We start from the raw sequence: 12,916 nt of genomic DNA, 5'->3' as shown, positions 1-12,916 counted from the left end.
TGGGGAAAATATGCACTATAGAGTCTGTCAAAAAAAAAATTCAATAAATAAATAATAATAATGACAGCACGGGACGTGCTGGTTTTGCTAGCAACAGACTCCAAAAGGACTCAAATCCTTTTGCTTTGGCCGCATCACACTTAAAGCCACACATTCTTCAAATACAACGGAAATTTATTCAAATGATGCAACAACAAAAAAAAATCCAAAAAGAAATTCTCAATTATAATAACCTAATGTAAATAATTATTTCATCAAATCCGATTCTCTTCCTGTCCAGTGTCCACATTGCACACTGGACAGCCTTCGGGGTCCCTAAAAACAATGGAAACAATAAAATTAATGACAAAACCGCACACATTTGGTTAAACATGGGTCGGCCTTTCCATGCACAGTCCCGTTTGTCCTTTCTGCTGTAGAAAAATAGAACAATTCTCAGCCGTTTTGTTTTAGTGGAGCTGTAGAAAAAATGCAAAACGAAAACGGGGAAAAAAAGGCAAACACCCAAAGGAAATCTATGAGGAGCGATCTGGCGAGATATAAAAATGTCACCTGCATAGCACTCGATCGAAAGGGTCAGTAAACATTTGGGACTTTTTACAAACGTACAAAAATAACTCGACAAGCTCTCTTTTGCCTTTTGGTTTGAAATAGAAAACAAGAGCGTGCGTTTCGTGACATTACACCGGCCAAGTCGTTTAAACGGCAGCTCGTTCTTTGGAGGATTCACAACAAAACAACAACAGCAAAAACAGTCGCTCACTTTTAAACACACGGTGAGGTGGGGGAAAGGACGCCCCCTGCCAGGTGTGGCAGTGAACTGCAAGCTACTCCTTTTTGTGCTTTAAACCAAACGAAGAAAGTCAAACCCGAACGGTCGCTGTCCACTCGTGAAGGACAACTTTTGGCATACGAGGACTGCTTTTTGCTCCAAACCCTTAAGAGCATTTATTGGCCATCAAGTTTCAAATCCAACATGGACTCGTACTCTTTGGTGTCATTATTACGACATTTCAGTGAGCCACTAAAACAGCTGCATCTTACCAGTCAACTTTTTTTCTATGGTTGTTGGACATCTGTAAGTCAAGCAGTGGGCACATTGGTGCTTCTAGTGGAGTCCAAGGGGCCACCACACCCGGTAAAGTTACCAGTTACTAGAAGGGTCCAATGACCGACCAGTAGGCCAAAAGTGCTACCAGTAGCGGTAAAACAGCTGTTCAATTAGCGCACCGAAATGTCTTATTCGCGAGGGCAAGGAGCTTCAGAAATTAAAGGGAACCCTTGCCGCATGTCTGCTGCCGTGAACGCTGTGGTGGGAAAATGCCGCTTCAGACCAGCACCAAAGCCACGGGGGAGGTCCTGACCAAAAGTGCTTGGATTTGTGCAGGGACGGGAAAGCGACCAACGTGCCCCAGAACTTTGCGGAAAGCAGCGAGCGGTAAAGCGCAAAACTAACAGACAAAGTAAAAAAACCTGGCCGGCCTCGGCGGAAGTTGCGGCACTCGGGAACCGAGACTGTGTTGGTGCTTTTGTTTGACTTCGCTATGCGTAGAGAGTTTTCGGTTCTTTCTCCTTAGCCCGTCTCCTTCTCAATGCGGAGGACCAGCGGCTCTTTTCTTGCCTATGACTTCAGCTGGATATGGACTAAGGGCTCCAACATCTTATTCCAAAAGGAATCCAGCATGAGGTGCACGGACTTGCAAGACATCTCCCTGAGACGGGAAGCGGTAGTGAGCTAGCCATTTGTGCCCCAAGTGAACTGAAGAAGGCCACGTCTCTGGGGCGATCCGGGTCAGAACCTATGGATGGCGGGCACCGCATCCTTAGTATTGCGGTAGCAGGAGGAGCAGTAGTTGCCCGTCTCGGGGAGTCCGTAGTAGACGCAGTTGGGGGTCCGACAGAGTTCGGAGAGAGTGCCCACGCTACCCAGGGAGTAGTGGCGCATTGACGCCAGCGCACTACCGGGCTCCAGGAAGCTGTTGGAGGAGCCGAACCCCGTACAGTCTGGTGGGTACGAGGGTACCGGATCTGGATTATTAGATTGAGGGGGATTAGGATGGTTAAGGGAGCTCGCCTGCGCCGCGGAGCAGTGTCTTGGAAGGGTGATGAATGATGGGTAGGTGGCGGGTGAGCCGCCGGCCAACTGGCGCCGATTATCCATGTAGTACGTGTGGAGGTGCGCCGCCAAGGGCGGCTGCTCTATCAGTGAGGGCCGTGGGATGGGCATTGTGCCAGAGTACATGGCGGGGCTCAGGAGGGAGCCCTTGAATGAGGCCGACGAGTTCTCGGCCGGCTCCGCCGCTGGCAGCCCATTTTTGGGTGACGCTGCAGCGGCGTAGGCGGCGCCCTTGCGCTCAGCTTCACGCCGCTGTTCCTGCTCGGCCCGCGAGCGCTCCTCCACCTCTGTGAGGTAGCGCTGGATCCTCTGCTTCCGCAGCGGGTGCTGGTTGTCGGTGGTCAGCATGCCGGCGAAGACGAACTTCCTCTCGCCGTGCATGGCAGCCTTTATGTTGCCTAGGCTGGCCTTGACGTCAGCGCCGTACTTGTTGGGCTCGCCCTCCGAGCTACCGCCCGTCCCATTGAGACGCTCGCTACCCAACGAGGGCGAGCCCTTCCCAGAGTCTTCGGACAGGTGGGGCGAAGGAGGGGCGCTGTCCTTGTCCACCCCGAGTGAGCCCTTCTTTTTCTGCCCACTCTCCTTCTTACCGTGTCCACCGCCCCCATTCTTGCTCGTCATGAGATTGCCCACGTTCCGTTTCAGCTTGCTACCCAGCGTCTTACCGAAGCTGCCCAGCTTGTTGGCCACCGACTCTGCCCTCTTCTTCTCCTTCTCCTTTTTGGCTTTGTCTTTTTGATCCATCGGGGGCGTGCCGCCGTTTGAGGACACGGATGAAGTGGATGAGTTGTTCTTGGCCAAGGGCCCGCCGCCACCGTTGACCGCGGATCCGGCGTCTCCGTTGCCGTTGGAGCTACTGCTGACCGACTCCTTGTCCGACTCACCGGAGTCGGGAGGTGTGCGGGCATCGTCTCCGGCCGACGTAGTGGGCGACTCAGGCTGGGCCAGTGGCGCTTGCTGGAAGAAAAGCAAACTTATGCTGAGGGTGCCGTCCTTTTTTTTTTTTTCTTCTGGATTTTGCCCTTTCCTGACCAAGCATGTCTACTGAGAGCAGAGTGTGTAAATTGTGCGAGCAGCCATCCTCACCTCGCAGGGCAGCGGCAGCCATTTGACGATCATGTAGCTGTGAAGCATCTGCAGCTTTGCTTCCAAGGACAGAGACACACTAAAAAGTAGAAAAGTCAAAGTTAAGTTCGATTGCACCACGTGGCCAGCATTTGCAAGTGGGGGGAAATTGAGGATCGGATCAAGTAGTTATTTGGCGCCATCTTCTTCAACATCTAATAAGAACCATCAAATCATCTCTACTGGAAAACAGGCATACTCTCGGGCACAGGAATAGCTTGTTTGTGTGATCTTATTTAGCAGGCTACTCGCTGATAGAAACTACTTAGAGCTAATCTGGTGAGCAAGTGTCGCTAATCGGGAGTCGGGGATCAATCTCTAAATAGGGACGCGCTGCTACGTCCTTACACCATCAAAGGGCGGCTGGGTGGCGCCGAATTTAGTTTTTAAATAAGAAGTTGGAAAAATAGAAAACAAGTCAAAGATTGTAGAATAAAGTGGAGTTTTAACACCTCCATTGGTATCCTGGAGAAAAAGAAAGTCATCTGAGAAGCAAACCGAGGTTAATGAGGAGAATGAAGGCAGCACCTGCCAAGCTTCTTGTTGTTGGTGTCGTCCTTGCCCCACTGCCAGTCTTTCCCCGGATCCACAGCAAAGTGCAAAGGAAGCATTTTGTGCTCCGAGTCGGTGAGCGGGATCACCACTGCACCACAAAAACACGCTCGGTCATGTCACAGAGTTACACCAAATACTTTCGGCCTGATATCAGCACCGGACTTGAGTGTATAATATTTTTTCCTCGACTTTTCACTTTTACTCCCGACATTCGGGGAAAGCCAAATAAAGGCGAAGCACCTTGTTCGGCCGAGCCGTCCGTCCGCTCCATGGGCACCAGCGCCGAAAAGTGAGCCTGGTCGTAGGCCAGCACCAGTGGAGAGTGGTGGCAGGTGCCGGGTGCCACCTCCATGGGGAGGAAGATTCCTCCGAACGGGATGGGGGCAAACGCTGCGGTGGGACAAACACGGACGTGACTGAATCACCCGCAATCCACGTTGGAGAGAAACAACGTGGCGCCCAGATCTCACCTTCTCCGCCAGAGTCTCTCAGCATGGTGTCGGCCACCACTACGATGGGTCGCTTGAGGACGTGGGCCAGCACAAAGACGTGGAACTCCTCCAGGCTCTCGTAGACGGGCTCATCTGATGACTCCCCCCTGGAGGTGGGCGGGCGTCAGTGTCAGCAAAGGCCACACGCTTTTTGGTCCGCCCTCGCTCACCTGCTGTTGACGTGGCTGCCGTAGCTGACGCGGGGCTCGCTGGAGGCCAGCTTCAGCAGCTCGTTCCACTCCTTTTGCCACTCTTCCTCGCTGTAGACCAGGCCCGACTGCAACAGACCCACGCGTTTACACTTTGCCGATAACAGCCTAGGGTCGTGTGTGAAAATGAGCCCCAGAAATCCCTGACTTGAGAGCCCCTCAATTTTTTTCAATCCATTTTTGGGCTGGTGACATGAGCAGTGGATGTCAACTTCAATTGCGGGGAGTGAAAGGACGGGCTAGTGCAATTTCAACAAACGGGAACAAACAGAAAGTCAAACAAGCGTGTGTGGCTGCCTTGTCGTGATAAAGACCTGCTCAACCAGCAGCGCAAACCTTTTCTCATTTTTGTGGTGACAGACGTTTGGAAGCTCTGAACATGGAAATGAGACGGCGACGTGTGCAATCTCAATATTTCCTTGTTTTTACAGCTCTTCTCTGAGAAAAACTTGCTGTTCTTGGAAGTTAGAATGTTTAAGCGCCAAATGTTAAGTTTCACGTCTGTCAGCATTCATGATGACCTTTTGGGCAAGAAGTCGGCTCACTATTTGGCAAGAAGTAGGCGTAGTTCTGAAATTCCTAAAAGTCTTCTTTGAAGTGTGTTTCTCGGGCTGTGTGTGGGGCGGACAGACGGATGGACGGACATACCTCTTTGTTCTGCTGGGTCAGCTGCCACCTCCAGCGGCGCTTGAGGGCCTCCTGCTCATGGCCGCAAACCATCTGCTGGTGCAGCGCCTTGCGCAGTGACAGGTCGCGGTCATGACAGCCCCACATGCCTGCGCTCACACCCGCAAAAAGAGAGCCACTCAGTCACGTACGCAAGCACTTGCAGTCATCGGCCAATGAAATGAAAGAAAATGTTGCAATGCGAGAACTGACCGAGCGAGGCGGCGTGCAACAAGCAGTTTCCGTCTCCGGTGGTCGTCAGCGGCAGCAAACTCTGACAGTTGGGAACCGCTTTGGTCCACCAGTTCAGGCGCCCTGCACATACAATGAAATCTCTGGTTTGTTTTTGTGGAGAACAGTTGTGGTGGCTGTTGCGAGGTGGTCGTACCAGCATGCTCCAGGGCCACCATCATGGATTTCTCAATCAGGTCCCTCTCACTGACTTGGAAATCATCCTGGTACATGCTCAGGTCGGGCAGCTGGAAGGTGGACTCGGGCGTGTTCAGCAGTTGCTCGTCATCGCCCCCCGTGGGGACAGAGGCGGGCGCGTGCGCCAGGGAGGCCGCCGCGGGCGAGGGGTCGCGAGACGGGACTCCCCTCGTCTGACGCTTTTCAGCAGCTGCAGAACATTAAGTGAGCTCTCATCTTTTCAGCTCGGGCGGGAGGGTGTGTGTGTGTCCGACGGCCTCACCTTGGGTCGCTACGTCATCTTGTCTTTGCAGTACGGGCCGTGCGAGTCGGGCCATCTCTTTTTCTGGGGGCGGCTGCGTTCTCTCCTGGGGAAAGGAGGACATCAAGTTCAAGTTCTTGCGTCGCCCCCCTCGGCCCGGATGATGAATTACAACAACATTTAGATGTGGCACGGCTGGCACCTGCCCATCCGCCTCCCTGCCATGTGATTCAACAGTGGATATTGAAAACAAATAATTGATGAACAAGCTAGTGGATGCCGTGAAGGCCTTCCCGTGGGCTCCACCAAGAATCTACTCGGAGTCAGTGTTGTTCCTCTCTACCTATCATGACGAATAACGTTTTCTGTCTCTGGCAGCGTGTAACGTTCCTGCTCTGGCAAACACGCACACACACACGCACGCACGCACACCAGGCTGATGTCAGATATTCCGCACACACCCACCGTCGGCCCGCGGCATGCCAGCGAGGCCTCGGCTGGGTCACAAGAATCCGCCAAGTGGAACTTCCCTATTGTGGCCTCCTTGTCTGCACTGATGGCTGGGAAACACAAACAAACACACACACGCACACACACACACACAATTGGGTAACCCTCTCCAACTGAAGGCAACATCTGAAGGAGGATCCTGGGTGATTATTTATTCTGTGCTGTGATGTCAATAGTGATTCCTGTTCTCGATTGCTTCAGAAGACGGAAGCTGACTGCAATGGCAAATGACAATCGGGTGTGGCTAATCCACACCGATTGGGCACAATTCCAGCATTTGTCTTCTTTGCGATTAAACAAAGGCTCAATTCTCAGCAATTTCCATATGCTGTTTTTTTTCTTAGATAAAGAAAGACTGGGACAGACAAAGGTAAAAGTTTAGCTCGCTTTACTAGCTTTGGATTCCAACTTTGAGTTCTAAAACAGCCCGAATGGAAAATCCGAATAGAAAAAGTTGTTGCCGGAGGACATACGAGGTATCGTAACAGCCAAGTGCTGCTTGGGTACATATCGGCAGTTGCACCATCTCCTCCAACCTGCTGCGCAAGTCGCAAGGGCTAATTACAGAAAGAATCAAAACGCAAATGAAGCGGGGCCTTTTAAGACAAATGAGCCGGAGGTTGAACTTCTCTGGACTTTGTTATGTTCTTATTCTCCATGTTGACGGCCATCACCCAAAATTGCAATGGCACAGCATGCTACATGGCGTGGCCCTGCTGTCTTACCTCGCTTCAACCAGACATTAATTAGAGGCCCGCTGGCGTGTTTTTGCAAAGCTTTGTGTTGACAAGCTAATTACGGATTGAGTGTTCCGGGTTGCGTGTTCTTTCACTTTTACTTTTGCCAAAAACAAAGTTTTCAGTGACATGGCCAGGCTTTGCCAAAGGTGAGACCAAAGTAAATGGAAAAAAATGTCGGTCCAACTTAACATTTTCAAGGAGCCATTGAGGAAAAAAAAAAATATGGCGCATATTTTGTTTTTTAGTGTAACAGAAGAAAATAAAACAAATGTTCTAACCTTTTCACAATTTCATCTTGGACAGAAGTAGGAAATTGAAAAGCTAGGCAACAGAACTGAGTTTGTTTTAAACGACGGCGCCAATATTTGGAGAATTGAACATTTGATGGCATCTTTTCATATTCAAAGAAAACCAGATTTTGCATTAGCATGATGACGAATGTTGAAGATAGGAAGTGCGGTTTGGCGACTCACGTCTATCTTTCCGCCATCGCACCAACTTCTCTGGAAACGGAGTAACGTGTGATGGGAAAAAAGTGAAGCTGAGATCGAGCCAATTCTAAGTTGAAATGTGTCCGATTTATCATTTAACATTGTTAATTAATTAGTTGTGAATTGGGTCACCTCAACAATGAATTACTCTCCGAGCTCACTCGCAGCCAAACTAGTTGCTGCCGCGCCTGCACACTTGAAAGGCGACTCAACGGGCGGTTTGTCTTTTCCAAGGCCTTGACGTCCAGCCTGCGTCTCAAAAAGCTGAGTCGTACCCGGCCCGACTTGCGGCGGCTTTGTGCTATACATGCACGCCGAGCAAGCAAGAGACGCGGGCACACTTGGGTGTGTCTTCATCATCAGCACGACAGCTCAAACAACCTGTCTGACATCTGCTAATTCCGAGACACGCAGTGGAAAGGACACAAAGTGATGAGGAATGCAAGGACACCACCAGCCAATAAGAATCAAGACAAATTTGATCTGAAATTCCAATCGGGGAGGATTTCCCTTTAAATGGAAGCCAGCATACATTTATGCACTTTGCAGCTTGCCAAGACGGGCCGTGGAAGGCAAATTTTCACTCATCCAACAGACAGACGTTTGACATTGTTATGCAAATAAAAGGTATGATTTTGGTCTCCCAGGACTCGATGAAGACGGCGAAAGAAATGAGAACTGGATATCCATCCGGCACAGCAGATGTGGCGTTTACCCATCTGTGCCTTTTAGAAAGAAGCCCAACAAAGCGGGATTGTTGTGAGACTGTGACAATTGAGCACAATTTGTGGCTGCCGTGTCCACCTCTGCCCTGCTCACCACTCCCGCTAATTCTTTCACTTTCTTTTGTTTCGGTGTGTGTGTGCATGCGTGTGGTGTGTGCGTGCATGTGGTGTGTGCGTGCATGTGAGTCCATGTGTGTCCTACATCTTCTCCTTGTCAATAATTGAAGAGTGTAACACAGCCTTGATAAGCAAGGAAAGGCTGATGCACTTGTTTTATTGCCTAGAGCCGAAAAACAAACCGACAAGACAGTCAAGTGAAGTGAACTCTCCGCTCACCCTCTTAAATCTGGATTACATCACCGGCAGACGTACGCGTCCACCCATCCCAGTCCAGCCAGTGCACTTGGACGGGTTGGAGGGGAGGGGGTCAAAAGGGAGCGAGGGGGTCATATTAAAAGTACCAGCACAGCTGACGCGTTTGCCGCGAACACAAGAGCTTTGTCCTAAACGAGCGCCTGTAATAGTGGAATGTAGGGATATTTGGAATCGTTTCTTTGGAGGAACAACGCTTTCATTAAAAAGATAGGCGTTGAAGCGCATGGGCTGCATGCGAGTCTCACAACTTTACCAACGCGCGTTAAATTCCACCGAACACTTCAATCGGTCCCCAAAAGGTTTTCATCTTTTTTTTATGTTTACTGAACATTTTCGTTTTGTGGCTCTTTGAAACTGCGGCTAATCGGCAGCTAGCCTTAGCTGTTAGCTCAAGGAGAGCTTCCACTTCCCCGGCAAACTGCTTCTTACCTTGACCGGCCCCGCAGATGTTTTCATGCTTCCCGTGCTCCTACTTTCCTCCTCTCGATGAAAATGGACAGCGCTTAACTTTAGGGCATCTTCTCGTGGCGCAACTTGGCGTCAAATCCCCAAGGCGGACCATCAGCCGCAAAGTAATTTCCACTCCACTTACAACAACAACGTCAACCCACTCTAGAGCCCCGCCCATGCCACAAGCCACCCAATCAGTGACGATAACGTTTTCCGGTGACACTGATACGAGCCAGTGGTCGAGCGACAAGCGTTTGATGGACGCTGTCGTTGACCAATGGGAATGGGAAAGAGCAAAACAAGTGCTTGCTGATTGGCTTGCAGTGAAATGGGGACAAGAGGGTGTTTTCCCAAGGTCAGCCTATGAGCATGTTCCCGCTGGGAGAGTGACAGGTGCTTCGGAGCATCCGAGCGGTACCGGGTGATGACCTCATCCTGGATATCAATCTCGCGTCACTGGTAAACAATCAAGTAGGACAACGTCAATAAACTGAATTGCTCGAGAGCAATGTGAGGAAAAAAATATTCTATAGAAAAGCAAACTTAAAAAAAAACTATTCTTCCAAATTCTGTCAAGACCAGTTCGCTAAAACACACACAAAAAAACATTCAAAAAAGATATTGAAAATATTTTACACAAAACAATCTATGGCATAATAAATACAAAATCAATATTTCATCCTACTCTGGTGTAACATTTGTACCGTAATTTCTGGACTATAAACTGCACCCGATTAAAAACGGCACCAGCTAAAATTAGAGGAAAATCTTGTTTTGTTCATATGTAAGGTGCACCAAACTATAAGCCGCAGGTGTTTTAATGTTTAATTATCATTTGTAAGAGAATATACACAAAGAGGACTGTCAGGATATTCCTTCGGGACACATACCTTTTATTAACGCAACGTTTATTGACAGAGATGACGGAGCTCTGCAAACATGCATATATCTAAGCAACGACCATAATAAACCTAATGTGCAGGGAACACTAGCAACACACAACTAATAATAAATAAAATGAGACCACTTACCCGGAAAAAAAAAATACTGAAAAGGGTGACGCGATACGATGTCATCAACAACAGCAAATGCCCTCTAGCGGCCGGAACAAACCCCTACAATAGCTGCAGCAGCTCTATTTCTTTCGTTAATAGCCAAATCAACTGCCTTTAACTTTAAAGCGGCATCATATGCATTTCTTTTGTCCCTCATAATGAAGGTTTGTGTATGAAAGCTCCAGTAATGTCCGTTTTGAGCTCGTTCAGTCTCTTGTTCGTGTCAATTGTGCACTATTTGCTTGGCGAACAGACATGCCATCAACACCACTCTTCTCCCCAGTGACCGTGTGACTGGTTACATATCCCTCCGCGCCACAGCGGTCTACAACCTTTGTAGTAACGAGTGTATTAGACATGACAAAAATTACGAAAAATCGGTAGATACGCCGCATCGGACGATAAGCCGCAGGGGTCAAAGCTTGTGCAAAATGTAGCATCTTATAGTCTGGAAAATATAGTACATATTAATTTGTTCCAAAAAAAATATCCAAGTACAATTTTTTTGTCTTTTAAAAATTTAATGTTGCTTACAAAACAAAAACATTTCCTCACAATAAAATTCTAACAAAAATGTGATCTGCTATTTTCATAGGAAAATATGACAAGCCGCTTGAGCAAGTTATCTCCGTGCTTGGAATTGCCACGGAAAATACTGAACAACAAATTGTATACAAAGAGGAACAAGAAAGCAGGCAAATTGGCGCATGGATGCGTTTTCCTGTTTAACGCCGTCGCCTGTCGGGACTCCTGCTGCGTCGCCGCCCGCCGGTCCTAAAAATAACACACGTGGTTTAGCAGGTTGGCCTGCCGTCCCCGTGCAAGCATCAGCCAGTCACGGGCCCGACTCACCTGCGTCTGTTCTTGGGGGGTCCGCGGACAAAGCCCCAGTCCACGCTAATGGGCTGGCCCATCATGTCCTGGCCATTGAGGCCCTCCATGGCAGCCTGTGCCTCTTTGTAGGTCTCGTACTCCACCAGAGCGTAACCCTGGCGGTGGTGGGTAGCAGTTAAGTTAAATCATCATTAAAGCAGGCTCCAAAATGAACGGTCGCTAAGAACGGTCTCACCTTGAGGTATCCTGTCCTCCGATCCAGGTTGAGGTGCAGGTTCTTGATCTCGCCAAACTCAGAGAACTTGTCATGGATGTCCTCCTCAGTGGCCTCCTCGTGTACACCCGTCACAAACAGGATCCAACCCTCCACAGCTTGCACACAAAATAAGTGTTAAGCACAGGCTAAGGTGTGTATTACATTTCAACAAAAAAGACCAACATTTCAGCAGCTTAATAAGACACCTTGTTGGTGTTGCCTGTACATTTATTATGCCTGGATTGAAAATGGCAAACGGTTCCCCTAACTGAACTGGCGTACAGTCCATGTGGGGTGTGATGATGTAAATGATGCCAATGGTGTTGCATCCTGTCTCATATCAGAGATGCTCTCTTTCATGGAAATTTTTGACAACCAATATTAACTTTGCTGTTTAACAGGCACTCAAAAGAGCCAAGTGCTTGGAAAGTATCATGCAGTGTGACTTTCAAATGCCGTTGCTGTAAAGCAGCAGCACTCACATCTCTGGGGACCCGGCTCGTCCCCATCTTGCTCCACAGTATCGTAATCTTCTTTCATGCGGGACCTGGCGCCTTCATCTGCCAACACGAGCACACGGTGAGCACTCACAATCTTACTATCGCTGCAAGAGCGTCATCGACCGCTGTTTGCTCACCAGAGCCGAACCCTCGTCCTTTCCTCTTCTTGGCTTTCTCCTTCAGCTTGTGGATGCTTTCTGGGGATGCAATAGTATCATGCGCGTTACTCAAGGATTTACGTTCCCGCTTAATCTTCATCGCAAACCTAAGGAACATCGTGATTCGACATGAAATGCTATTCTCCTCTTGTCGGGCCTATGAAGTAAAACCTGTAAGCAGCAGAACTCGGGCCGTTTGAATGAATAGAAGGCGGCGCGTTGTTAGCATCTTAGCTTGTTAGCTCGGGCCCTCCGGCACACATTCGACGCGTCCCTCTTTTCTTCTTGTCTTATTTCGCTACCCAACTCCTCCACATTGACGTGTTGCTCGTCTGTTCTACGCTCGGCAGTAACCGCAAATATGAAGGCTAACATCACCATCCTCATCCATAGGAAAGTCCTCGCCGCCCGCTTCGTGAAGTTCCAGGACGTCCGCCATGTTGACTGTGAGTGTGGAGAGGGGGAGCAAGCTAATGAGCATGCGCGCTGGAAGCAGTGGCGGCGACTGAAAATGTGACGTAGTGCTTGTGACGTACTATGCATGTACAACCAGGACAAAAAATTAAGGTTCTCCTACGTATTTAATATTATTTATGATGTAACCAAGCTTGATTCGTATAGCGTTTTATCTAATTATACAGCACCTGTAAGTTTAAAAATAAATAATATAATAAAATAATATTTCCCAAGTGGAGGTGAGGATGTAATGTGCAATAATTTCAGCAGGGGACAGTCTTGCATTATGAAATTGGTCATAATTGAATTAATCCTTTCAGCCCAGAAGTCAACTGTCAACAGTCAATCAACAGACTGGATCAGTGATTCTCAAAATGTGGTACGAACAGACTCCCTAAAGTGGTACATAAAAGAATCGCTGAATTATGTGCAGCGTTGGGCTGCTTCATTCGCACACATCGGAGAAGGGGAGGGGAAGCTCGTTAGCTCCATTAATTAGCACATTTCCAGCGGGACACTGCATTAGATATACCT

At 48.9% G+C, this 12,916-nt stretch overlaps 2 protein-coding genes across 2 annotated transcripts; both read right to left on the bottom strand.

Moving 5' to 3' along the window:
- Window positions 1-153: 153 nt before the first annotated feature.
- Window positions 154-9,308, bottom strand: otud7b (OTU deubiquitinase 7B). The gene is made up of 11 exons (XM_088387087.1): window positions 9,103-9,308; window positions 5,854-5,938; window positions 5,551-5,781; window positions 5,376-5,477; window positions 5,145-5,272; window positions 4,458-4,564; window positions 4,267-4,394; window positions 4,037-4,186; window positions 3,770-3,884; window positions 3,203-3,281; window positions 154-3,073 (listed from the first exon to the last, which is right to left on the bottom strand). Exons 1-11 carry the CDS (start codon window positions 9,127-9,129, stop codon window positions 1,793-1,795), a joined length of 2,433 nt encoding a protein of 810 aa, XP_088243213.1. The 5' UTR covers window positions 9,130-9,308; the 3' UTR covers window positions 154-1,792.
- A 1,370-nt stretch (window positions 9,309-10,678) lies between these two features.
- rbm8a (RNA binding motif protein 8A) lies at window positions 10,679-12,431 on the bottom strand. Its single transcript, XM_088387031.1, has 6 exons — window positions 12,305-12,431; window positions 11,906-11,965; window positions 11,751-11,828; window positions 11,248-11,384; window positions 11,031-11,167; window positions 10,679-10,952 (listed from the first exon to the last, which is right to left on the bottom strand). The coding sequence occupies exons 1-6, from the start codon at window positions 12,405-12,407 to the stop codon at window positions 10,904-10,906; spliced, it is 564 nt and encodes a 187-aa protein (XP_088243157.1). The 5' UTR covers window positions 12,408-12,431; the 3' UTR covers window positions 10,679-10,903.
- Between the last annotated feature and the right edge of the window lie 485 nt (window positions 12,432-12,916).

The sequence above is a fragment of the Syngnathus floridae genome, chromosome 10 (genome assembly GCF_059516105.1).
Source record: "Syngnathus floridae isolate MCC-2025c chromosome 10, RoL_Sflo_1.0, whole genome shotgun sequence".
Classification (NCBI taxonomy): domain Eukaryota; kingdom Metazoa; phylum Chordata; class Actinopteri; order Syngnathiformes; family Syngnathidae; genus Syngnathus; species Syngnathus floridae.
The sequence above is the reverse complement of the archived record's forward strand: the minus strand, read 5'-3'. Positions and strand labels throughout refer to the sequence as shown.

Coding starts and splice junctions, on each gene's coding strand:
- otud7b (XM_088387087.1), bottom strand. CDS start 9,129: ATGAAAACATCTGCGGGGCCGGTCAAG. Junction 5,939..9,102: donor CATCTGCGGGGCCGGTCAAG/GTAAGAAGCAGT, acceptor TCCTTTCCCCAG/GAGAGAACGCAGCCGCCCCC. Junction 4,565..5,144: donor TGACCCAGCAGAACAAAGAG/GTATGTCCGTCC, acceptor GGTCTGTTGCAG/TCGGGCCTGGTCTACAGCGA.
- rbm8a (XM_088387031.1), bottom strand. CDS start 12,407: ATGCTCATTAGCTTGCTCCCCCTCTCCACACTCACAGTCAACATGGCG. Junction 11,966..12,304: donor CTTTCCTATGGATGAGGATG/GTGATGTTAGCC, acceptor TTGCATCCCCAG/AAAGCATCCACAAGCTGAAG. Junction 10,953..11,030: donor CCCCCCAAGAACAGACGCAG/GTGAGTCGGGCC, acceptor TGTTATTTTTAG/GACCGGCGGGCGGCGACGCA.